Genomic DNA, 21374 nt, shown 5'->3' on the forward strand with positions numbered 1-21374 from the left:
AATGGGGTCAACTCAACACCCAACGGGACCAACAGAGTCCATGGGGTCAACTCAACACCCAAGAGGGTCAACTCAATACCCCATGGGGCCAACTGAGTCAATGGGGTCAACTCAACACGCAATGGGGTCAACTCAACAGGCAATGGGGTCAACTCAACAGGCAATGGGGTCCATGGGGTCAAATCAACACCCTACAGGGTGAACTCAACACCCAGTGGGGCCAAATGAGTCAATGGGGTCAGCTCAACACCCAACGGGGCCAACTCAGCACCAAATGGGGTCAACTCAACACCCAGTGGGGCCAATTGAGTCCATGGGCTCAACTCAACACCCAACGAGGCCAACTGAGTCGGTAGGGTCAAGTCAACACCCAATGGGGTCAACTCAAAACCCAACAGGGCCAACTGAGTCCCTGGGGTCAACTCAACACTCAACAGGGCCAGCTCAAGGCTCAACAGGGCCAACTGAACACCCAGCAGGGTCACAGTGATGCCAATGGGATGGACAGGGTCAATCTGACACCCAGTGGGGTGAAGACAATGTTAAATGGGATCCATGGGGTCAATTCAACATCCAGCAGGGTCAAAGTGATGTCCAGTGGGGGTCAACAGGGACAACTCAACTCCCAGTAGGGTCATCAGAACATCCAATGAGATCAGTGGGGTCAGCCTGGGACCCAAATGGGTTCAAAACAACACCCAGTGGGGTCAAGAGGGTCAACTCAACACCTAAAGGAGTCAATGGGATCAATGAGGTCAACGCAACACTCGACGACATCCACACAAAGACCCAAATTCCCACCCAAGGTCACGGTGAAGCTGAAGGAGACCCCCTCAACACCCAGCTGGCTCAATGCCACCCCTGCGAGGCCACCGCCCCGCCTCGAGCCTCACGTCAAAGATCTCGAAGCCCGCGATGTCCAAGACGCCGATGAAGTACTGCCGCGGCTGCTTGGTGTCCAGCGAGTTGTTGATCCTCACCACCATCCAGTTGAACATCTTCTCGTAGACAGCCTTGGCCAAGGCCCCGATGGAGTAGTAGACCTGCTGGACGCTCTGCCCCTTGGTGACGTACTCGTTGCCCACCTTGACGCGTGGGTGACACAAGCCCTTGAGCAGGTCAGCCGAGTTCAGCCCCATCAGGTAGGCGGACTTGTCGGCATCTGTGGAGCGGGAGACACCTGGTCAGGTGTCACCTCACCTGGCGACCCCGCCCTGACCCGTCACCCCCTCGCCCCGACCCGCCTTCGGTGCCGTCCGGCTCCGCCTGCTCCTCCCTCTGCTTCTGCTTGAACTTCATGTTGCCGAAGTGCATGATGGCCCCCGTCAGCTTGTAGACACCGGCCTTCTCCTCGGCCGTGAAGCCCAGGACGTCAAAGGCGCTCTGGAAGGGGTGGAGGGGGTGGGGGAGGGGCCAGGTGAGGGCATAGCCTCTGCTGGTCACCACCTGTGATGGTCACCACCTGAGGGTACCTCCCACTGTCCTGTCCACTTGTTGGCCCAGCTGACCAATGGGGACATGTTCAGCCATGGGTTTGTCTACTTGAAGGATTTGTCCATGGATTCGTTCATTCATCCATCCATCCATCCATCCACGGGTTTATTTGTCCAGCTCAGGACTCATTCATCCTGGATCCAACCATCTGTGGACTCATCCATTCATAGATCCATCCATTCTTCTGAGGATTTATCCATCCATGGACTCATCCATTCATTTCAGAACTTCATCCATCCAACCTTGGACTCGTCCATCCATGGACTCATCCATCCATCCATCCATTTCAGAACTTCATCCATCCAACCTTGGACTCGTTCATCCATGGACTCATCCATCCATCCATCCATTCATTTCAGAACTTCATCCATCCATCCATCCATGGACTCATCCACCCATATGAGGAGCTCTGTATCACAGATCCATCCATCCATGAGTTCATCCATCCATCCATCCATCCATCTCCCTATATCTCCATCCATCCATGGACTCATCCACCCATTTGAGCACCTCTATATCCAGATTCATCCATCCATCCATCCATGGACTCATCCATCCATCTCTCCACCTCTCCATACCTCCATCCATGGACTCATCCATCCATCTCTCCATATTTCCATCCATCCATCCCTTCACATCTCCATCCGTCCATCATCCATCCATCCATCCATGGACTCATCCATCCATCTCTCCATACCTTCATCCATGGACTCATCCAGCCATTTGAGAACCTCTATAGCCATGGATCCATCCATCCATGGACTCATCCATCCATCTCTCCATATTTCCATCCATCCGTCCATGGACTCATCCATCCATCTCTCCACCTCTCCATCCATCTGTCCATGGACTCATCCATCCATCCATGGACTCATCCACTCATCTCTCCATCCATGGACTTGTCCATCCATCCATCCATCCATCTATGGACTCATCCACTCATCTCTCCATCCATGGACTCGTCCATCCATCCATCCATTCATCTATGGACTCATCCACTCATCTCTCCATCCATGGACTCGTCCATCCATCCATCCATCCATCCATGGACTCATCCATCCATCTCTCCACCTCTCCATCCATCCGTCCATGGACTCATCCATCCATCCATCCATCCATGGACTCATCCACTCTTCTCTCCATCCATGGACTCGTCCATCCATCCATCCATCCATCCATGGACTCATCCACTGTTCTCTCCATCCATGGACTCGTCCATCCATCCATCCATCCATCCATCCATGGACTCGTCCAACCTTCTCTCCATCCATGGACTCATCCATCCATCCATTCATCCATCCATCCATGGACTCATCAACTCTTCTCTCCATCCATGGACTCATCCATCCATCCATCCATCCATCCATGGACTCATCCACTCTTCTCTCCATCCATGGACTCATCCATCCATCCATCCATCCATCCATCCATCCATGGACTCATCCACTCTTCTCTCCATCCATGGACTCATCCATCCATCCATCCATCCATGGACTCATCCACTCATCTCTCCATCCATGGACTCGTCCATCCATCCATCCATCCATCCATGGACTCATCCATCCATCTCTCCACCTCTCCATCCATCCGTCCATGGACTCATCCATCCATCCATCCATCCATGGACTCATCCACTCATCTCTCCATCCATGGACTCATCCATCCATCCATCCATCCATGGACTCATCCACTCATCTCTCCATCCATGGACTCATCTCTCCATCCATGGACTCATCCACTCATCTCTCCATCCATGGACTCGTCCATCCATCCATCCATCCATCCATGGACTCGTCCATCCATCCATCCATCCATCCATGGACTCGTCCATCCATCCATCCATCCATCCATGGACTCGTCCATCCATCCATCCATCCATCCATGGACTCATCCATCCATCCATCCATCCATCCATGGCCTCATCCCTCCCTCCACCCCTCCCCGCTCACGTCGGTTGCCAACAGCTCCTCGGCGTCGTCGATGGAGGCCACGGTCACCTCGCCCTGGGACACGTACCCGTAGTCGTAGGGGTTGGAGGTGACCAGCAGCATCTCTGGTGCGGGATGGAGACACCTCTGAGCATTCCCAGTCTCCTCAAACCACCCCAAATTTTGGGACGAGGGGGGAAGGAGAAGCCCCGAGGTCACGGTGGTGGCCCAGCTCACCCAGAAGCTCCGGCTTCTTGTTGGAGAGGATCTGGTAGAAGATGTGGTAGTTCCGCTCAGCCTTCAGCTGGAAGATGACACGGGACTTCTCCAGGAGGTCTGGGAGGGTGGAAGGGGAGAAGAGGGGGTGAGGAGAGGGATGGAGAGGGAATGGTGGGACGAGGAGATGGACAACAGGACAGGACACCGGCTCATTGGATCTGTCAGTCATGGAGGGGGATGGAGGGATGAACATGTGGATGAATGATGGATGGATGGATGGATGAATGGATGGATGGATGGATGATGGAGGGATGGATGGATGGATGGATGGATGGATGATGGAAGGATGGATGGATGGATGGATGGATGGATGGATGGACGATGGAGGGATGGATGGATGATGGAGGGATGGATGGATGGATGGATGGAGGGATGGATGGAGGGATGGATGGAGGGATGGATGGAGGGATGGATGGATGAGGAGATGGATGGATGGATGGATGGATGATGGATGGAAGGATGGATTGATGGATGGAGGGATGGATGGATGAGGAGATGGATGGATGATGGATGGATGGATGGATGGATGGAGGGATGATGGATGGATGGATGATGGATGGATGATGGATGGATGAGGAGATGGATGGATGATGGATGGATGGATGGATGGATGATGGAGGGATGGATGGATGGATGGATGATGGATGGATGGATGATGGAGGGATGGATGGATGATGGAGGGATGGATGGAGGGATGGAGGGATGGATGGAGGGATGGATGGAGGGATGGATGGAGGGATGGATGGATGGATGATGGAGGGATGGATGGATGGATGGATGGATGGATGATGGAGGGATGGATGGATGGATGATGGATGGATGATGGATGGATGGATGGATGGATGGATGGATGATGGATGGATGGACGATGGAGGGATGGATGGATGGAGGGATGATGGATGGATGGATGGATGGATGATGGATGGATGGATGGATGAGGAGATGGGTGGATGGATGGATGGATGGATGATGGATGGATGGATGGAGGGAGGGAGGGATGATGGACAGGGATGGATGGATGGATGGATGGATGGAGGGAGGGATGGATGGATGGATGGATGGATGGATGGATGGATGGATGGATGAGGAGATGGGTGGATGGATGGATGGAGGGATGGATGATGGATGGATGATGGATGGATGATGGATGGATGGATGAATGGATGGATGGATGGATGGATGGATGGATGGATGGATGATGGATGGATGATGGATGGATGATGGATGGATGGATGGAGAGATGGATGGAGAGATGGATGGAGGGATGGATGGATGGATGGATGGATGGATGGATGATGGAGGGATGATGGAGGGATGGAGGGATGGAGGGATGGATGGAGGGAGGGATGGAGAGATGGATGGAGAGATGGATGGAGAGATGGATGGAGAGATGGATGGATGAGGAGATGGATGGATGGATGGATGGATGGATGGATGATGGATGGAGGGATGGATGGATGAGGAGATGGATGGATGGATGGATGGATGGATGGATGGATGGAGGGATGATGGATGGATGGATGATGGATGGATGGATGGATGGATGGAGGGATGATGGATGGATGGATGGAGGGATGATGGATCGATGGATGGATGATGGATGGATAGAGGAATGGATCGATGGATGGATGATGGATGGATGGATGGATGGATGATGGACAGGGATGGCAGGGATGGACGGAGGGATGGACGGAGGGATGGACGGAGGGATGGATGATGGATGGATGGATGGACAACTCATGGATCCATCCCCAGGAGGACAGACGGACATGTGGAGGGCAGGAGGGATGGATGGAGACATGAGGAGATGGGAGGATGAGGAAGCGGACAGAGGGACGAGGAGGGCTCTGGACACACGGACAGAGGCCGGACAGTGGCCAAGCCCTGCTCCCACCACCCTGTGGCCACTCACAGGTCTCGATGTCGGCCGACGCCAACTTCCCAGTGGCCCCGAAGTGGATCCGGATGAACTTCCCCTAGAAGGGTGGTGGGGGGCCATAGGTCCTGCCCCATAGAGGCCACCCCATAGACCCCACCCCATAGGTGCTGTCCCATAGACCCCACCCCATAGACCCCACCCCATAGGTGCTGTCCCATAGACCCCCACCCCATAGACCCCACCCCATAGGTGCTGTCCCATAGACCCCACCCCATAGACTCCACCCCATAGGTGCTGTCCCATAGACCCCGTCCCCTTTACAACTGTGATCTGTAGACCCCACCCCATAGACCCAGCCCCAGCCCTATAGACCCTGCCCCAGACCCTAACCTGTAGACCCCCACCCCATAGACCCAGCCCTATAGACCCTGCCCCACAGACCCTAACCTGTCCACCCCACCCCGTAGACCCAGCCCCAGCCCCATAGACCCAGCCCTACTGACTCCACCCCACAGACCCCCAACCAATCCACCCCATAGACCCAGCCCTACAGACCCCGCCCCACAGACCCCAACCCATCCACCCCACCCCATAGACCGAGCCCTACAGACCCCACCCCACAGACCCCAACCCATCCACCCCACCCCATAGAGGCAGCCCTACAGACTCCACCCCACAGACCCTAACCCGTATACCCCACCCCATAGAGGCAGCCCCAGCCCCATAGACTCTGCCCCACAGACCCCAACCCATCCATCCCACCCCATAGACCCAGCCCTATAGACCCTGCCCCACAGACCCTAACCTGTTCACCCCACCCCATAGACCCAGCCCTACAGACCCTGCCCCACAGACCCCAACCCATCCACCCCACCCCATAGACCCAGCCCTATAGACTCCGCCCCACAGACCCTAAATTTACACCCCATAGACCCCATCCCACTGGCCACACCCCATAGACCCTGCCCCACCCCACAGATCCCAATGGACCCTGCCCCATAGATCCCAACCTACAGTCTCCTCCCCACAGAGCCCACCCAAGGACTCTGCCCCATTGATGTGCCCCACAGACACCGGCCCCACCCCATAGACCCCACCCCATTGATGTGCCCCACAGACACCAGCCCCACCCCATAGACCCCACCCCACTGATGTGCCCTGCAGACACTGGCCCCACCCCATAGACCCCACCCCATTGATGTGCCCCACAGACACCAGCCCCACCCCATTGACCCCACCCCACAGGTGCTGCCCCACCCCATAGACCCCACCCCACAGAACCCAGCCTCCAATCTTCACCTCACAGGACCCACCCCATAGACCCCACCCCACTGACGTGCCCCACAGACACCGGCCCCACCCCATAGACCTCACCCCGTGGGTGCTGCCCCCTAGACCCCACCCCAAGACCCTGCAGACTCCTCCCCCAGGCCCCACCCCATGGTGGACCCCACCACATGGACCCCACCCCATCTATGTGCCCCACAGACACCAGCCCCACCCCATGGGTGTGCTGCCCCCCAGACCCCACCCCAAGGCCCTGCAGACTCCTCCCCCAGGCCCCACCCCATGGACCCCACCCCCGTGCCCCACAGACACTGGCCCCACCCCATAGTCCCCACCCCACAGGTGCTGCCCCACCCCAAGGCCCTGCAGACTCCTCCCCCAGGCCCCACCCCACAGCCCCCACCCCACAGCCCCAGCCCCGCCCCCCAGGCCCCGCCCCACTCACGAATCGCGAGGAGTTGTCGTTGCGCACGGTCTTGGCATTGCCGAAGGCCTCAAGCGCGGGGTTGGCCTGGATGATTTGATCCTCCAGGGTGCCCTGGGGTGGAGGTGACACCATGGGTGGGGACACGGCCAGGGGACCCTCCCCACCCCGGGGGCGTGGCCGGGCCCCCCCCTACCTTGTTGCTATTGGCCGCCTCCTTCTTGCGGTCGCCGATGGCGGCGATGCTGGCGAAGTATTGGATGACGCGTTTGGTGTTCACCGTTTTCCCCGCCCCTGATTCGCCGCTGGGGGGGGGCAAGGGGGTCACGGAGGGGTCATGGGGGTCACCTGGGGGCACCTGGGCCCACCCCACACCTGTGGGGCGGCGTCAGGGTTGGGGACTCACGTGATGAGGATGGATTGGTTCTCGCGGTCTGTGGGAGGAGAGAGGGGTCAGGGGGTCAGGAGGGGTCTGGGGGGTCTTCAGCTCCCTCCAGGTGAGGAGCAGGTCAGGTGGGACGAAGTTCAGGAGAAGTTTGGGGTTCTCCAACACCCCCCCAGGTGAGGAGCAGGTCAGGTGAGATGAGGCCAGGGAGATGTTGAGAGTTTGGGGTTCTCCAACACCCCCCCAGGTGAGGAGCAGGACAGGTAGGATCAGGTCAGGGAGATATTGGGGGTCTCAGGGATCTCCACCTGCCCAGGTGAGCACCAGGTTGGGCCAAGGTGTGGTAAGTTATGAGGGTCTTAGGGGTCTCCAGTCCTTCTCAGGGTGTCCCAGGTAGGATGGGACAAGATTGGGGGTCTTGGGGTGGGGGTTGGGGGTCTCCACCCTCCCAGGTAAGCAACAGGTGAGTCTGAGGCAGCACTGGGGCTCTTGGGGTGGGGGCTGATGCTCTCCACCCCTCCAGGTGAGCACCAGGTCAGGCACGACCAAGATGGGGGGAGATGGTTGGGGATCTAGGGGGGTCTTCAACCTCTCAGGTGAGGCTGGGGAGCCTTTGGAGGGGTTGGGTTCTGCACCTTCCCAGGTGGGACAGAGATGCAGGAGATGTTGGGGTTCTCCCTTCTCCCAGGTGAGGACCAAGGTGAGGAAGACGTTGGGGTTCCCCACCCTCCCAGGTGTGACCAAGGTGAGGGAGATGATGTGGTTCCTCACCCTCCCAGGTGAGACAGAGGTGAAGATGTTGGGGCTCCCCACCCTCCCAGGTGGGACAGAGGTGCAGGAAATGTTTGGGTTCCCCACCTTCCCAGGTGTGACCAAGGCGAGGGAGATGCTGGGGTTCCCCACCCTCCCAGGTGTGACCAAGGTGAGGAAGATGCTGGGGTTCCCCACCCTCCCAGGTGTGACCAAGGTGAGGGAGATGATGTGGTTCCTCACCCTCCCAGGTGAGACAGAGGTGAAGATGTTGGGGCTCTCCACCCTCCCAGGTGGGACAGAGGTGCGGGAGATGTTGTGGTTCCCCACCCTCCCAGGTGAGACAGAGGTGAAGAAGATGTTTGGGTTCCCCACCCTCCCAGGTGGAATGCATCAAAACCAGGAGGCCCCACGGGGGGCCTTGGACATCCCCTTGCGCCCAGGTGAGCCCCAGGTGTCCCCGGGCCCGTTTTGGGGGTCCCACCTGTCAGCATGTACTGGTAGGCGTTGTCGGAGATGGAGAAGATGTGCGGGGGGACCTCGTTGCGCTTCTTGCCCCGGTAGGCGGCCACCACTTGGGGGTCGTAGACCGGGAGCCACTTGTAGGGGTTCACGGTGACACAGAACAGCCCCGAGTAGGTCTGGGGGGACAGACGGGGGGTGACACACCCTGGGTGGGGGTGACACACCCTGGGTGGGGGTGACACCCCCCAACGGGGTGTGGGAAGGGGTGCTGGGGGGGGTTTTGGGGGGGTCAAGGATGGGGCATTGGAGGGTCTGGAGATGGTTCAGGGGTCCTGGGGGTCCAAGGAGGGGATATTTTGGGTCTGGGGGGTCTTCAGGGCAGCCAGGGATGGGATATTTGGGATGTGGGTGGGCCAAAAAGGGTCTGGAGAAGCCCCCCCCCCCACCCCCCCAGATTCCTGGTGCCCCAAAGACCCCCCCCCAGAAGCTCCTCCAGGTGTCAGGTGCCCCATGGACCCCCCTCAGGAAGCCCCCCTAGATTCCAGGTGGGTTGTTCTGTGAACCCCCCAAATTCCAGGTACTCCCCAGAAGCCCCCTCCACCCCAGACACCCCCTGAGCCCCCCAGAAGCCCCCCAAAATACCCCACGGCTGTTCCAGGTGCCCCACCTACACCCCAGAAGCCCCCCCAGATTCCAGGTGGGTTGTTCTGTGAACCCCCCAAATTCCGGGTACCCCCCAGCCCACCCAGACCCCCTCTCCACCCCAGACACCCCCCAAGATACCCCACGGCAGTTCCAGGTGCCCCATCAATGCCCCAGAAGCCCCCCCAGATTCCAGGTGGTTTGTTCTGTGAACCCCCCAAATTCCAGGTACCCCCCAGACCCCCCTGAAGCCCCCTCCACCCCAGACACCCCCTGAGCCCCCCAGAAGCCCCCCATGAGCCCCCCGAGATACCCCACGGCTGTTCCAGGTGTCCCACCTACACCCCAGAAGCCCCCCCAGATTCCAGGTGGGTTGTTCTGTGAACCCCAAAATTCCAGGTACCCCCCCAGACCCCCCAGACCCCCCCCTCCACCCCAGACACCCCCTGAGCCCCCCAAGACACCCCACGGCCGTTCCAGGTGCCCCACCTCCACCCCAGAAGCCCCCCCAGATTCCAGGTGTCTCCAGAAGCTCCCCCACGCTTCCAACCCCCTGTGATCTTTGGGGAAGGGTCTCCCCTCTTTCCCCCCCCGTCCATTTTCGGGGTGCCCCCAGCCCCCCGGGGGTCTCACGTAGATCATCCAGGCCGCGTAGCGCTCCTTGAGGTTGAAGAGCACGGCGGGCTCGTGCAGGAAGGTCAGCATGGCCATGTCCTCGATCTTGTCGAACTTGGGCGGGTTCTGCTGGTGCACGTCCCCCTCCTTGACCGTCACCGTCTGGGGGACACCGCGAGGCTCAGCGGGTGGCCCCGCAGTGTCACCTCTCCCACGGTGATGTCCCCTCTCTAGCAGCTCCACCACCAGCTCCCCGTGATCCATCTGGGGTCTCCTCGAGGTCCCCTCCCGGTGTCCACCTCTCCAGGGTCCATCACCACAATGATCCATTGAGACCCCCGTGGCCACCACATGTCCCCAAGCCCCCCATGTCCGCCAAGGTCTTCATGACACCCCCAGAGCCCTGAGACCCTCCCCAAGGTCCCCAAACCCCCCGTGTCCCCCCAGTGTCACCTCTCCCTGATCAGTGTCCACAGTGACATCCCCCCAGTGACCCATTGAGACCCCTGTGACCCCCCATGTCCCCAAGGTCCCCATGACACCCCCCAGAGCCCTGAGACCCTCCCCAAGGTCCCCATGTCCCCCATGTCCCCAAGGTCCCCATGACACCCCCAGAGCCCTGAGACCTTCCCCAAGGTCCCCATGTCCCCAAGGTCCCCATGACACCCCCAGAGACCTGAGACCCTCCCCAAGTCCCCGTGACCCCCCCCCCGGTGTCCCCTCTCCAGGGTCCATCCCCACAATGATCCATTGAGACCCCCGTGGCCACCACATGTCACCAAGCCCCCCATGACCCCAAGGTCCCCATGACACCCCCAGAACTCTGAGACCCTCCCCAAGGTCCCCATGACCCCACATGTCCCCAAGGTCCCCAAGAGCCCCCCAGAACCCTGAGACCCTCCCCAAGGTCCCCATGTCCCCATGTCCCCAAGGTCCCCATGATGCCCTCAGAGCCCTGAGACCCTCCCCAAGGTCCCCAAACCCCCTGTGACCCCCAAGTGTCACCTCTCCCTGATCAGTGTCCACAGTGACATCCCCCCAGTGACCCATTGAGACCCCTGTGACCCCCCATGTCCCCAAGGTCTTCATGACACCCCCAGAGCCCTGAGACCCTCCCCAAGGTCCCCATGTCCCCAAGGTCCCCAAGATGCCCTCAGAGCCCTGAGACCCTCCCCAAGGTCCCCAAACCCCCTGTGACCCCCAAGTGTCACCTCTCCCTGATCAGTGTCCACAGTGACATCCCCCCAGTGACCCATTGAGACCCCTGTGACCCCACATGTCCCCAAGGTCCCCATGACACCCCCAGAGCCCTGAGACCCTCCCCAAGGTCCCCAAACCCCCTGTGACCCCCCCGGTGTCACCTCTCCCAGCTTGGTCTCCACGGTGACATCCCACTGATGACCCATTGACATCCCCGTGACCCCCACATGTCCCCAGGGTCCCCATGACCCCTCTGAGCCCTGTGACCCCAAGGTCCCCATGACCCCCCAAGCCCCCTGGGTCCCATGATGCCCCCAGACCCCTGTCACCCTCCTCCAGGTCCCCATGTCCCCAAGCCCCCCATGACCCCAAGGTCCCCATGACCCCCCCATGTCCCCAAGCCCCCCCATGACTCCCCCAGGTCCCCAAGCCCCCCGTGAACCCCCAATGTCACCTCTCCCAGCTCGGTTTCCACGGTGACATCCCACTGATGTCCCATTGACACCCCTGTGACCCTGACATGTCCCCAAGGTCCCCATGATGCCCCCAGAGCCCTGTGACCCTCCCATGTCCTCAAGCCCCCTGTGACCCCAAGGTCCCCATGATGCCCCCAGAGCCCTGTGACCCTCCCACGTCCCCAGCCCCCCATGACCCCAAGGTCCCCATGACCCCTTCAGGTCCCCAAGCCCCCCATGATGCCCTCAGAGCTCTGAGACCCTCCCCAAAGTCCCCATGTCCCCAAGGTCCCCATGACTCCCCCAGGTCCCCAAGCCCCCCGTGACCTCAAGCCCCCCGTGACCCCCCCCACATCCCCAAGCCCCCCGTGACCCCAAGCCCCCTGTGACCCCCCCCACATCCCCAAGCCCCCCGTGGCCCCAAGGTCCCCATGAGCCCCCCAGGTCCCTAAGCCCCCCGTGACCCCCCCAGGTCCCTAAGCCCCCCGTGACCCCCACGAGCTCCCCAGGTCCCCAAGGTCCCCATGACTCCCCCAGGTCCCCAAGCCCCCCGTGGCCCCAAGGTCCCCATGACTCCCCCAGGTCCCCAAGCCCCCCGTGACCCCCCAAGGTCCCCAAGCCCTCAATGACCCCAAGCCCCCCATGACCCCCCCAGGTCCCCAAGCCCCCCGTGACCCCCCAAGGTCCCCAAGCCCTCAATGACCCCAAGGTCCCCATGACTCCTCCAGGTCCCCAAGCCCCCCGTGACCCCCCCAGGTCCCCAAGCCCCCCGTGACCCCCCCCGGTGTCACCTCTCCCAGCTCGGTCTCCACGGTGACGCTGCCCCCTTGTCTCTCCACCACGCGTCCCCGCACGAACTCGTGTCCCGGGTGGGGGACGAAGCACTCGGCGCGGGGGTCGAAGGGACGCGTGGTGGCCGCCAGGCGCTCGCGCTCGCCCGGCCGCAGGAACGGCGCCGCCGCGCCCAGAGCCGCCAGCACCGCGTCCGCCATCTGTCCTGGGGACAGTGTCACCTGGGGGGTGACGGGGATGGACCCCCACCCACCCACTGACCCTCCATGGACCCCCGTGATTGACCCCCGCGACCATTGATTGACCCCCGTGGTCACTGATTGATCCCACAGTGTCACCAGCACCCTGTCCGCCATCTGTCCTGGGGACAGTGTCACCTGGGGGCACGGGGACGGACCCTCACCCACCCAGAGACCTTCCATGGACCCCCGTGATTGACCCCCGTGGTCACTGATTGATCCCACAGTGTCACCAGCACCGCGTCCGCCATCTGTCCTGGGGACAGTGTCACCTGGGGGGTGACAGGGATGGACCCCCACCCACCCAGAGACCCTCAATAGACCCCCCTCCATGGTCATTGATTGACCCCTGTGACAATTCATTGACCCCCGTGGCCATCCCTGACCCCACGGTGTCACCAGCACCGCGTCCGCCATCTGTCCTGGGGACAGTGTCACCTGGGAGGTGACAAGGGCAGACCCCCACCACAGACCCCCACCACGAGCAGCCCCCTCCTCAAAGCCCCCCAGCACCGCCCCGCCCTCACCTGGAGTCTGTAGGTCCGGTGGGTTGGATGGAGGGATCTGGGGGGGCACCAGGGGTGAGGGGGCTGCACCCCACGGACCCCCGTGACCCCACAGACCCCACGAGTGCCCCACAGGACCCCTTTGCACCCCATAGACCCCACGTGCACCCCACAGAGAGACCCCCATACACCCCAAAGACCCTCAGTGAACCCCACAGACCCCATGTGTGCCCCCCATAGAATCCCCGTGACCCCCTAAACCCCACAGCCTTCGCATGCACCCCATAGATCCTGCGTGCCCCACAGAACCCCTGTGACCCCACAGACCCCACAGCCTTCACGTGGGCCCCATAGATCCTGCCTGCCCCACAGAACCCCTGTGAGCCCACACGTGCCCCACAGAACCCCTGTGCACCCCACAGACCCCACAGAACCCCTGTGCACCCCACAGACCCCACAGCCTTCACGTCGGCCCCATAGATTCTGCGTGCCCCACAGAACCCCTGTGACCCCACAGACACCCTGTGAGCCCACACGTGCCCCACAGAACCCCTGTGACCCCACAGACCCCACAGCCTTCACGTGGGCCCCATAGATCCTGCGTGCCCCACAGAACCCCTGTGAGCCCACACGTGCCCCACAGAACCCCTGTGCACCCCACAGACCCCACAGAACCCCTGTGCACCCCACAGAACCCCTGTGCACCCCACAGACCCCACAGCCTTCACGTCGGCCCCATAGATCCTGCGTGCCCCACAGAACCCCTGTGACCCCACACGTGCCTCACAGACCCCCTGTGACCCCACACGTGCCCCACGGAACCCCTGTGCACCCCATAGACCTCACAGAACCCCTGTGCACCCCACACGTGCCCCACAGACCCCCTGTGACCCCACAAAACCCCTGTGCACCCCACAGACCCCACAGCCTTCACGTGCACCCCATAGATTCTGCGTGCCCCACAGAACCCCTGTGCACCCCACAGACCCCACAGTTTCCCCACGCACCCCAAAGATCCCTTGTGTGCCCCAGAGACCCCCCAGGACCGCTCTGCCCCACAGAGACCCCACAGGCTTCTCATGCACCCCATAGATCCCCCTTGTGACCCACAACTGACCCATCCCACAGACCCCTGTGACCCCACAACGACCCTCAGGCACCCCATAGACCCCTGTGACCCCACAGAGACCCCCGTGCACCCCACAGACCCCCGGTGAACCCCACAGAGACCCCCACCCACCCCAAAAAGACCCCTGTGCACCCCATAGATCCCCTGTGTGACCCACAACCCACCCTGAGCCCCACAGACCCCCGCCCACCCCATAGACCCCCCATGCACCCCACAACCCGCCCTGTGCCCCACAACGACCCCCACCCACTCCACAGACCCCCCATGCACCCCAAAACCCGCCCTATGCCCCACAGAGACCCCCACCCACCCCATAGACCCCCCATGCACCCCACAGCCCACCCTGTGCCCCACAGAGACCCCCACCCACCCCCCTGCCCACCCCACACGCCCCTCACCCTCTGTCCGTGCCCCACAGCAGCACCTTGGGCAGCCCCGCGGCCCCACAGCTTTTATAGGGCGCTGGGGGGGGAGGAGCCGTGGGGAGGGGTCGAGGGGGCTGATAAAGGAAGGGGAGGGGGCGGCCCCACCCTTCCCCTCCCCCCATGGGGTCTCTGTGGGGTCCGAGGGTCTGAGCCCCCCGTGTTCGCCCCATAGCGTGAGCTGTGGGGCAGAGTAAAGGCAGAGACCCCCAGGGTGGTCTGGGGTCCCATTTGGGGGGGGGGTTCTATGGGGCAGAGTTGGGCGGGTCCCGTTTAGGGCTCTCTGTGGGGCAGGGATATTGGGGTCCTTTATTTGGGGGATTCTGTGGGGCAGGGACATTGGGGTCCCTCATTTAGGGAATTCTGTGGGGCAGGGACAGGGGGTCCCTCATTTAGAGGATTCTATGGGGCAGGGATATTGGGGTCCCTTATTTGGGGGATTCTGTGGGGCAGGGATATTGGGGTCCCTCATTTAGGGGATTCTGTGGGGCAGGGACAGGGGGGATCTCATTTAGGGGATTCTGTGGGGCAGGGACATTGGGGTCCCTCATTTAGGGGATTCTGTGGGGCAGGGATATTGGGGTCCCTCATTTAGGGGATTCTGTGGGGCAGGGATATTGGGGTCCCTCATTTAGGGGATTCTATGGGGCAGGGATATTGGGGTCCCTCATTTAGGGGATTCTGTGGGGCAGGGATATTGGGGTCCCTCATTTAGGGGATTCTGTGGGGCAGGGATATTGGGGTCCCTCATTTAGGGGATTCTATGGGGCAGGGATATTGGGGTCCCTCATTTAGGGGATTCTATGGGGCAGGGATATTGGGGTCCCTCATTTAGGGGATTCTGTGGGGCAGGGATATTGGGGTCCCTCATTTAGGGGTTTCTATGGGGCAGGGACAGGTGAATCCCATTTAGGACTTTCTGTGGGGCAGGGACATTGGGGTCCCATTTGGGGCAGATCTATGGGGCAGAGTGTGGGGGGGTCCCGTTTAGGGCTCTCTATGGGGCAGGGACTTTGGGGTCCCTCATTTAGGGGATTCTGTGGGGCAGAGACGAGGGTGGTCCCTTTTTATGGGATTCTAGATTCTATGGGGCAGAGGGGCTCCCTTATTTAGGGTATTCTATGGGGCAGGGACAGGGGAGAGCCCTTATTTAGGGGATTCTATGGGGCAGGGGGATCACCTTTTATGGGATTCTATGGGGCAAGGACCGGGGCGTCCCTTTGTAGGGGATTCTATGGGGTCGGGACAGGGAGGGTCCCTTATTTGGGGCACTTCTGTGGGGCAGGGACATTGGGGTCCCATTTGGGGGGAGGTTCTATGGGGCAGAGTGGGTGGGGGTCCTGTTTAGGGCTCTCTGTGGGGCAGGGACATTGGGGTGCCTTATTTGGGGCAGTTCTATGGGGCAGGGACAGGGGGGATCACTTTTAGGGGATTCTATGGGGCAGGGACGGGGGTGTCTCTCACTGAGGGTATTCTATGGGGCAGGGAGGTCCCTCATTTAGGGGATTCTATGGGGCAGGGACAGGGGGTCCCTTTTTAGGGGATTCTATGGGGAAGCGACAGGGGCATCTCTTTGTAGGGGATTTATTCTATGGGGCAGGGATATTGGGGTCCCTCATTTAGGGGATTCTATGGGGCAGGAAAAGGGGGGGGTCCCTTTTCAGGGGATTCTGTGGGGCAGGGGGTCTCTTATTTAGGAGATTCTATGGGGCAGGGACAGGGGGGTCCCTTTTTAGGGGATTCTATGGGGCAGGAACAGGGGGGACCCTTTTAGGGGATTCTGTGGGTCAGGGGGGTCCCTTTGTAGGGGATTCTATGGGGCAGGGGGTCTCTTATTTAGGACATTCTGTGGGGCAGGGACAGAGGGGTCCCTTTTTAGGGGATTCTATGGGGCAGGGGAGTCTCTTATTTAGGGGATTCTATGGGGCAGGGACAGGGGGGACCCTTTTTTAGGGGATTCTATGGGGCAGGGACGGGGGGTCCCTTTGTAGGGGATTCTATGGGGCAGGAACAGGGGGGTCCCTGATTTAGGGGATTCTATGGGGCAGGGACAGAGGTGTCCCTTTGTAGGGGATTCTGTGGGGCAGGGACGGGGGGTCCCTTTGTAGGGGATTCTATGGGGCAGGAACAGGGGGGACCCTTTTAGGGGATTCTGTGGGGCAGGAACAGGGGGGTCCCTCATTTAGGGGATTCTATGGGGCAGGGAGAGAGGTGTCCCTTTTTAGGGGATTCTATGGGGCAGGAACAGGGGGTCCCTTTTATGGGATTCTATGGGGCAGGGGGGACCCTTTTAGGGGATTCTATGGGGCAGGGACGGGGGGTCCCTTTTAGGGGATTCTGTGGGGCAGGGACAGGGGGGTCCGTTATTTAGGAGATTCTATGGGGCAGGGACAGGGGGGACCCTTTTAGGGGATTCTATGGGGCAGGGACGGGGGGTCCCTTTGTAGGGGATTCTGTGTGGCAGGGACGGGGGGGTCCCTTTGTAGGGGATTCTATGGGGCAGGGACAGGGGGTTTCCTCATTTAGGGGATTCTATGGGGCAGGGACGGGGGGTCCCTTTTTATGGGATTCTATGGGGCAGGGACGGGGGGTCCCTCATTTAGGAGATTCTATGGGGCAGGGACAGGGGGGTCCCTTTTTTAGGGGGTTCTGTGGGGCAGGAACAGGGGGGACCCTTTTAGGGGATTCTATGGGGCAGGGGCGTCTCTTATTTAGGGTATTCTATGGGGCAGGGACGGGGAGTCCCTTTTAGGGGATTCTATGGGGCAGGAACAGTGGGGTCCCTTTTAGGGGATTCTGTGGGGCAGGGGCGTCCCTTTTTAAGGGATTCTATGGGGCAGGGGCTTCTCTTATTTATGGGATTCTATGGGGCAGGGACAGGGGGGTCCCTCATTTAGGAGATTCTATGGGGCAGAGGGGTCCCTTTTAGGAGATTCTATGGGGCAGGGACGGGGGGTCCCTTTTAGGGGATTCTGTGGGATCGGGGCGGGGGTCCCTGGCCAATGTCCCCGCGCCGGCGGGTGGTGACAGCCCGTCCCTGTCGCTGCTATATCGGGACATGCGGGGGGGGCCTTATCTCGCCCCTCTCGTGGCGCTGTGGGGCCGCTGTGGGGCCGCTGTGGGGCCGGGGGGGTCTGGCGGCTGTCCCCGGACACGGCTCCACTTTGTCACGGCCGCGGTGACAAAGTGTCCCCGCGAGGTGACAAATTCCTGCGGGCGGGGGGGGGCACCTCCACATTGGGCCCCATAGAGGGGCCTGGCCCCATAGAGACACCCCCTGCCCCACAGAGAGCTCCCTGGCCCCATAGAGACCCCCCCTAGCCCCATAGAGGCGCCTGGCCCCATAGAGACCCCCCCCTGCCCCATAGAGACCCCCCCCCAGCCCCATAGAGAGCTCCCCTGCCCCATAGAGGGGCCTGGCTCCATAGAGGGGTCTGGCCCCACAGAGAGCTCCCCTGCCCCATAGAGGGGCCTGGCCCCATAGAGACCTCTCTCTGCCCCATAGAGACACCCCCGCCACCCCATAGAGGGGCCTGGCCCCATAGAGACCTCCCTCTGCCCCATAGAGGGGCCTGGCCCCATAGAGACACCCCCCTTGCCCCATAGAGAGCTCCCCTGCCCCATAGAGGGGCCTGGCCCCATAGAGACCCCCCCCTGCCCCATAGAGACACCCCCCACCCCATAGAGGGGCCTGGCCCCATAGAGACCTCCCTCTGCCCCACAGAGAGCTCCCCTGCCCCATAGAGGGGCCTGGCCCTATAGAGGACCCCCCCGGCCCCATAGAGGGGCCTGGCCCCATAGAGACCTCCCTCTGCCCCATAGAGACCCCCCCCCACCCCATAGAGAGGACCTGGCCCCATAGAGACCTCCCTCTGCCCCATAGAGACCCCCCCCCACCCCATAGAGGGGCCTGGCCCCATAGAGACCCCCCCCCCACCCCATAGAGACCTCCCTCTGCCCCATAGAGGGGCCTGGCCCCATAGAGACACCCCCCTGCCCCACAGAGAGCTCCCCTGCCCCATAGAGGGGCCTGGCCCCATAGAGACCCCCCCCACCCCACAGAGAGCTCCCCTGCCCCATAGAGGGACCTGGCCCCATAGAGACCCCCCCCCCACCCCATAGAGACCTCCCTCTGCCCCATAGAGGGACCTGGCCTCATAGAGACCCCCCCTGCCCCACAGAGAGCTCCCCTGCCCCATAGAGGGGCCTGGCCCCATAGAGACCTCTCTCTGCCCCATAGAGACACCCCCCCCCACCCCATAGAGGGGCCTGGCCCCATAGAGACCTCCCTCTGCCCCATAGAGACCCCCCTGCCCCATAGGGACACAGTGGGTGGCTGTGGCCTTGGACACCTGGGACCCCCCGGGACACCTGGGACCCCCCCCCCCAACACCTGGGACCCCCCGGGACACCTGTGTGCCCCCCCGACACCTGGGACCCCCCCCGGGACACCTGGGACTCCCTGGGGACCCCCCCAGGACTCCTGTGTCCCCTCCCTGGACACCTGGGACCCCCCGGGACACCTGTGTGCCCCCCTCCCAGACACCTGGGACCCCCCGGGACACCTGTGTCCCCTCCCTGGACACCTGGGACCCCCCGGGACACCTGTGTACGACCCCCCGGACACCTGGGACCCCCCCGGACACCTGGGACCCCCCGGGACACCTGTGTCCCCTCCCAGACACCTGGGACCCCCCCTGGACACCTGTGTCCTCTCTCAGACATTTGGGACCCCCCCCCGGGACACCTGGGACCCCCCTGGACACCTGGGACTCCTGTGTCCCCTCCCAGACATGGATCCTCCTTGGTCACCTGAGACCCCCCTGGACACCTGGGACCACCCCGGACACCTGGGACCACCCCGGACACCTGGGACCCCCCTGGACACCTGTGTACCCCCCAGACAGCTGGGACACCCTGGGGACCCCCCCAGGACTCCTGTGTCCCCTCCCTGGACACCTGGGACCCCCCCGGGACGCCTCTGTCCCCCCCCCCCCCAACACCTGGGACCCCCCCGGGACACCTGGGACCCCCCGGGACACCTGTGTCCTCTCTCAGACATTTGGGACTCCCCCCGGACACCTGGGACCCCCCCGGGGACTCCTGTGTCCCCTCCCGGACACCTGGGACCCCCCCGGGGACTCCTGTGTCCCCTCCCAGACATGGATCCTCCTTGGTCACCTGGGACATCCCGCACACCTGAGTTCCTCCCTGGACACCTGGGACCCCCCTGGACACCTGGGAACCCCCTGGACACCTGTGTACGACCCCCTGGACAACTGGGACCCTCCTGGACACCTGTGTACCCCCCAGACAGCTGGGACACCCTGGACACCTGTGTACGACCCCCTGGACAACTGGGACCCTCCGGGACACCTGAGACCCCCCTGGACACCTGTGTACCCCCCCCCCCCCGGACACCTGGGACCCCCCGGGACACCTGGGACATTGGGGTGGGACCCACTGGGAGTTGCGGCCATACTGGGGGGGGGGTCGCAGCCATACTGGGGGGGGTCACAGCTGTACTGGGGGGGCCGTGACCGTACTGGGGGGGTCACAGCTGTACTGGGAGGGGGGTCATGGCAGCACTGGGGGGGGCCGCACTGGGAGGGGTTATGGCCCTACTGGGGGGGCCGCCCTGGGGGGGCCTTACTGGGGGGGTCACAGCCTTACTGGGAGGGGTCACAGCTGTACTGGGAGGGTCACTGATGCACTGGGGGGGCCATACTGGGGGAGTCATGGCCGTACTGGGGGGGGGGGGGGTCACGGCTGTACTGGGGGGGCCTTACTGGGGGGGTTATGGCCTTACTGGGAAGGGTCACAGCTGTACTGGGGGGGTCACAGCTGTACTGGGGGGGTCACAGCTGTACTGGGGGGGGTCACGGCGGCACTGGGGGGGGCCATACTGGGGGAGTCATGGCCGTACTGGGGGGGGGGGGGTCACGGCTGTACTGGGGGGACCATACTGGGGGGGGGTCACGGTGGCACTGGGGGGGTCACGGCTGTACTGGGGGGGGTCACGGCCTTACTGGGGGGGGGTCACAGCTGTACTGGGAGGGGTCACGGCGGCACTGGGGGGACCATACTGGGGGGTCACAGCCGTACTGGGGGGTGTCACGGTGGCACTGGGGGGGGTCACGGCCATAGTGGGGGGGCCGCACTGGGAGGGGTCATGGCCATACTGGGGGGAGGGGGTGTCACAGCCGTACTGGGGGGACCACACTGGGGGGGGTCACGGTGGCACTGGGGGGGTCATGGCCTTACTGGGGGGGTCACGGCTGTACTGGGGGGGGGGTCACAGCCATAGTGGGGGGGGGTCACGGCTGTACTGGGGGGGGCCGCCCTGGGGGGGTCACGGCCACCCTGGGGGGGGGCCGCCCTGGGGGGGTCACGGCTGTACTGGGGGGGGGTCACGGCCACCCTGGGGGGGGGTCGCGGCCACCCTGGGGGGGTCACGGCCTTACTGGGGGGGTCACGGCGCTT

At 62.1% G+C, this 21374-nt stretch overlaps 1 protein-coding gene across 3 annotated transcripts in view; it reads right to left on the bottom strand.

Moving 5' to 3' along the window:
- Positions 1-21374, bottom strand: part of LOC132338813 (myosin-6-like) — a 54009-nt gene that overhangs the window by 30154 nt on the left and 2481 nt on the right. For 2 of the 3 annotated variants that reach the window (XM_059868693.1, XM_059868686.1), the window contains exons 2-13: positions 13362-13398; positions 12595-12800; positions 10167-10310; positions 8911-9067; positions 7698-7725; positions 7488-7596; positions 7313-7405; positions 5614-5677; positions 3660-3758; positions 3444-3547; positions 1245-1383; positions 894-1162 (exon numbers count right to left, since the gene is read on the bottom strand). In XM_059868693.1, coding sequence (XP_059724676.1) covers positions 894-1162; positions 1245-1383; positions 3444-3547; positions 3660-3758; positions 5614-5677; positions 7313-7405; positions 7488-7596; positions 7698-7725; positions 8911-9067; positions 10167-10310; positions 12595-12800; positions 13362-13398 — 1449 coding nt within the window. Of the gene's footprint in view, positions 1-893; positions 1163-1244; positions 1384-3443; positions 3548-3659; positions 3759-5613; positions 5678-7312; positions 7406-7487; positions 7597-7697; positions 7726-8910; positions 9068-10166; positions 10311-12594; positions 12801-13361; positions 13399-14867; positions 15295-21374 lie in introns of those variants that run through there. The other variant, XM_059868703.1, reaches the window with a different exon arrangement.

The sequence above is a fragment of the Haemorhous mexicanus genome, chromosome 1 (assembly GCF_027477595.1).
Source record: "Haemorhous mexicanus isolate bHaeMex1 chromosome 1, bHaeMex1.pri, whole genome shotgun sequence".
Lineage (NCBI taxonomy): Eukaryota > Metazoa > Chordata > Aves > Passeriformes > Fringillidae > Haemorhous > Haemorhous mexicanus.